Below are 5,481 nucleotides of genomic sequence, written 5' to 3'. Positions count from 1 at the left end.
CAAATAATTAATTTATGTAGTAGATATATACAAATTTTGGATATGTTGTCTTTTACAAACTGAGTCTGGATGTGTTTGGTACACGAACATGAACATTCAGGGTCATAATGGTAATTAAACTTATAGGTAATTTTTAAATAAAAATAACAAATTAAGGCTTATGTTGACAAAAAAGACCTACAATTATTGTATTGCTTATAGGGAAAACGTATAGTTAATGCTAAAACACTATTAATTAAAAAAAAAAAAAAAAAAGGAAGAATAAAAATGAAAGATGAAGAAAAAGATGAACAGAAAGCAACTCATATGGCCCCATGGCATGTCTACTCACTAGGGCCATGATGTGATTTCCATCTTCCTCCACTCCATCCCTCTCCTTCTTCCCTATTCCTTTCACCTCCTCCCTCTCTCTCCCTTAATTTCTTTCTTTTTATTTGAACAGAAAAAAAAAAAAAATTCCCCCAAAAAAAAGGTTTCTTTGATGCCACCATGTCTAGCGAAAGAGGCAAAGATTTCGCAGAAGGATCTTCATCCTCTCCCACTGATCATCATCACCAACAACAAAATCAGCAGTCTTCGTCATCGGCTACTCCAAGCCGATACGAATCACAAAAACGAAGGGACTGGAACACCTTTGGACAATACTTGAAGAACCAAAGGCCTCCAGTCCCACTGTCCCAGTGCAATTGCAACCATGTGTTGGACTTCCTTAGGTATTTGGACCAATTTGGGAAGACAAAAGTGCACCTCCAAGGCTGCATGTTTTTCGGACAACCCGAACCGCCAGCACCGTGCACTTGTCCACTTAGACAAGCTTGGGGAAGCCTTGATGCTCTTATTGGAAGGCTTAGAGCTGCTTATGAGGAAAATGGAGGCTCGCCAGAGACTAACCCTTTTGCAAGTGGTGCAATCCGTGTGTATCTGAGGGAGGTCAGGGAGTGTCAAGCTAAAGCTAGAGGAATACCTTACAAGAAGAAGAAAAAGAAGACAAATCAAAGCAAAGGAAACGACGAATCAAGTTCTACCATTCAGTTTTCTTGATTCCTTTTGGCTGTTTCGGAATATGGTAAATTTTTACAATATTTTTTTTTTTCTAGTTGGTTTTCAAGACTCATTATATAGCGTTTTTCTTAGTATTATACTATATGTTATACAATAATTAATTCACCAGGATGATAATTTTTGTTCTGCATATTAACGATGGAATTAATTTTTAGAATTTATGTGATTGTTTATGTTTGATGTCTTATCGATTGAATTTGAGCTGTAAACCACACATTGAATAATATTATTATAAAAAAATTAAAATTTTAAAAAAACAAAAAATAAAAATAAATGTTTGAGGGATGACAATATAGTCAAAGTAGCTAGCTAGGTACTTGTTAGTTTGCCATAATTAGTAATAGTAGGAAACCTTGCAAATACACAAAAAAGAAATCTTTAATAACGTAGTTTTATTTTTGTTTTCTTTTTTCCCCCCTAAAACGACTAAAAATTAATGGATTTGGTTAATAAGGCAACAACCCTAATTCAGAACACTCACTTAAGGATTGTGAACCAAGAGTAGAGAGATCGATGTGGTATTGTTCTCTGTAAGTAGTTTACTCAAGTTTCTTACATATACTCTCGAATTAATTAAGGGAAAATTAAATTAATTGATAATTTGATTAACATTCAATTCAAAAACATTTACTCTTAGAACACTATAAAGCTGTTTTACAACTACATTTGAAAGCATAATAAAATCTTTTAGTACTGTACTAAAAGAAATATTAGAGCTGGTGTTTTGTTACATTATTGAAAGCATAAACTCTCTCTCTCTCTCTCTCTCTCTCTCCCCCTCTCTCTCTCTCTCTCTCTCTACACCTAAAACATTATGTAAAAAAATACTGTGATTTGTGGTGCATTAATTATTATAAAAAAAACATTATTTTGCATATTTACTTTTTTCCCTTAATATTTTTCTTTTAAGATTCTGAAGATTTTCTGCCCCCAATGAATTGTCAAGTCAGATATATATATATACTAGACACCTTTGTCATGTTAAGATTAAACAGAGAAGAATGATTAAAATGAATGATTAATTAAGGTTTTTAAGGTTTCTAACACAGTAGTAATCCTTAATTAATATTTAATTGTTCTTTATGCATATGCACCTTTTGGTATGGCTTTTATAATTTAAAAATATTATATGAACCAAAACCCATCATTCCTCATAGATCTTCTTGCTACAATGTTGATTTCTCCTTAAACAAACACTCAATTTTAATTAACTTTCTCATCAATTACTTGTAGCTTTTCTTTAATTAGTGCAGAATACAGATATAAGCAAGGGGTAGTTTAGAACTTTGCGTTTCTATTTTCTTGTTTCCTTTGTACCTTCAATATATTTGCATGTTTGTCCTTATACAAGATTTTGTCGGACAGTGAGTTTTATTCCATTTCGTAGACAACGCTTTGGTTTTGCAGCCTGAAAAAAGAAAAGAAAAAAAATATATATATATATTTGGAACTAAATTTTATTTTTTTGTTGGGGAAATCAAATGCTTGAGCTTTGTGCTTCCTATTTAGAAAACATGTCTTTGTGTTACTATGCTGTTGAACGCACTACCACTCTCACATGCCCTTGTCGGCACTTCATAGGGAACTTCAATAATAGACTTTAAATGATAGAAAATTTTGTATTTTATGCATTACGTTGTGTGTTAACTTAAGCTAAGTCAGCTAAGTATCGTATTTTTTTGGAAATAAATTGGACCTATTGTTTTATTCAAACTTCTAGTTGTGCCACTTTGCCTTTATTTTCAGTTAGTTCAGCAAGTTAATCAACCAGTACTTATCCTTATGCCAACTCAAAGTTAAGGATATTCATCTAGGTTTATCTCATGTTTATTTAAACCTAATCACTTATATTAGATAAAAATCAATTAAGCTAGCATAAAAGTTATACCATTTATACAACTAGATCAAGCAAATACTGTTTTAAACCAGAAAAAGAAATTAAACATATTAATGCAAGCCTACGATAATAAATATATGCAATAACATGATTTAATACTCCAAAAAAAATTTAATCTAAATGCTTATAAAATTAATCACTAAAGGCATAGTTAATCTAGTGTTAATTACTTGTCTGTTTCTAGATACTTTGAATGACTTTATACCTGCGTTCACCTACCAAAACTCCAAATTGCTGAGAGCATATTGTAACTTTACTATGATATATATGAAATATATATAATACTATGATGAGTAATGAAAAATAATTATAATATATATATATATATATATATAAATGTGAATTTCAGGTACAGCTAAACTTTGCTCATTTGTTTATATTAATTTTGAGTTCTTTGATAAATTAACTTATTGATTTCTTCTTCTTTTGACTCACGAGTCACTTAGATGCCTTCATCGAAATTGATGAAACCATAACTTACCAATTCACGTGGAATAGTTAAGTTGCAATGTTGCATGTAATATACACACTCGTACATATATATACCGTATATAGAACCCTTTTTTATTTTTTTTTAATTTTCTTGGGAACTTCTTCCCAAATTAGGATGAAAACATGACAGGACATGGCTAGCAATGTAGATTATAAATCAATAGACACTTCAAAGCTAAAAACTTGGTTTAGAAAATTGCAACTTGTAACACTTGTTGCAACTTGTAACACTTGTTATATAATCATACTTTCCATTATAGCTTAGAGGATGATTTTCAAAAAATTGATCAAAACTATTATATATACATATAAAAAATCTCTTATGAAGTTGACCTAATAATATCATACCAAGGCTATTAAATTTATTTAAGTTTATTTAATTGAGCTGAGCATATCTTTTAAGATTAAATATAAAAGTTGGTTTCCTAGTTCTTTATTAGTATAACATTAATAGGTTAACATGATAATATATAGGTTTTATATATATATATATATATTGCCGAACTCAAATTAGTACTAATATTAAGATTTTATTTTTCAGCTACTAAATCACATTAAAAACTAAAATTTAAAATTTTATTTAATAATCACTGAATTCTGATAAGGTTTATTTTCTCTAAATAAGATTTTAATATATTATTAAAATCATATTCAACCAATTTTTTTATTTTTAAATTCTAACATTTGATAATATGAGCTTGACTCATATGTATATATATATATATATATAATATTATATAATTCATGTCGAGTTGGGTAACTCTCACCCGATATCAGCAATATTTCATATTGAGGTGTCCTTTACGACAAGGGGTTTTCCACTTAGTGACTTAAGTTTTACAACTCAGAATGACGAAGTCTTTTTTTTTTTTTTTTTTTTTTTTTTAATTTAATGCGACCCATCTTTACAGGATAGGTATTTATGTAATATGCATGCATTGAAGAGGAAAATTAGAAGGATGCAAACTTTCTAGGAAGTCCAACCCCACAAGAAGTTCATTGGAAAGTTATGGATGGAGTACACTTATAATTATAAGCTGATAATTGTTTCCTTTGCAGGGTGGGTCATCTGGACAATAAAAGATATGAAAAAGGATTGTTAGGCAAAATATCTTCACGTTTCGAGTATGTTGGTTTTGATTGTGGTTTTTTCGAGCCTATAGTGTTATATTATCAAAGGTGGTTGACCCATATATCTCTTCTGGCATATGCTGGCCAATCTAGCTAGGAGTTTTCATTGTGTTTTCATTTTTTTTTGTTTTTCCTTTTTCTTTTCTTCATTTGGGAATTTGTAAGAGAACTTGGTTGATCGAACTCTTTGTGCATGTAAATATCGGTTTACGGCGGGATATTCTGCAGCTGTACTTGCAGTAATTCTCAGCTAGCTTATTCAGAATACTATGATGTTTTCTCTACAAACTGCCTCTCTCTGAAATTTAAAATACTACCCATCTGCTATTCGATTTATATATTATGTATATAAGTTCTGATATTAAGGATTCTCCACAAAATTAAAGTCCAGTATCAATTTACTACCAATAATAGGTATATGCATATCTATCTTATTCCTATTATCAATAACATAGACTGATCATTAATTACAAATTTTAATTTGTCCAGGATCACAGAAAAGAGAATAATTGTGTACATATTAAAATATATATATACATATATATATATATAGTTTTGTTATTGTGGGCTTATATGCTTGCTATAAAAAAGGGACATAAACTCATATATAGTTTTGTTATAGTGAACTTACATACTTATTCTAAAATGCACATGAGCTTTATTATAGTGAACTTACATACTTATTCTAAAATGCACATGAGCTTGATAAAAAATTTAATAAAGATGCCTTTATGCACTTGAATGAGGCAAAAAGTCCACCAAGACGTGGACATACCCACTTAGCAAAAATTGTGTCACATATAAATATATATATATTATATACATATAAGTTCATTATAAAGTGTAGAATGTTTATGGGTGATGATTAGTCTATTAATCTCATCACATATTCATGTTCT

At 29.9% G+C, this 5,481-nt stretch overlaps 1 protein-coding gene across 2 annotated transcripts; it reads left to right on the top strand.

Annotated features, from left to right (window-relative positions):
• Window positions 1–339: 339 nt before the first annotated feature.
• Window positions 340–4,903, top strand: LOC107417165 (protein LIGHT-DEPENDENT SHORT HYPOCOTYLS 10). Of its 2 annotated transcripts, none has more exons than XM_060816570.1 (2): window positions 340–1,066; window positions 4,363–4,480. In XM_060816570.1, exon 1 carries the CDS (start codon window positions 490–492, stop codon window positions 1,039–1,041), a length of 552 nt encoding a protein of 183 aa, XP_060672553.1. In that variant the 5' UTR covers window positions 340–489; the 3' UTR covers window positions 1,042–1,066; window positions 4,363–4,480. The 2 variants fall into 2 exon arrangements, with proteins under 2 accessions (XP_060672553.1, XP_015881235.1); XM_016025749.4 differs by lacking the exon at window positions 4,363–4,480 and adding an exon at window positions 4,511–4,903 and having other exon boundaries at window positions 348–1,066.
• The last annotated feature ends 578 nt before the right edge of the window (window positions 4,904–5,481 follow it).

The sequence above is a fragment of the Ziziphus jujuba genome, chromosome 4 (genome assembly GCF_031755915.1).
Source record: "Ziziphus jujuba cultivar Dongzao chromosome 4, ASM3175591v1".
NCBI classification, from domain to species: Eukaryota; Viridiplantae; Streptophyta; class Magnoliopsida; order Rosales; family Rhamnaceae; genus Ziziphus; species Ziziphus jujuba.
Note: the sequence above shows the minus strand (reverse complement) of the source record. Positions and strands in the feature narration are given on the sequence as shown.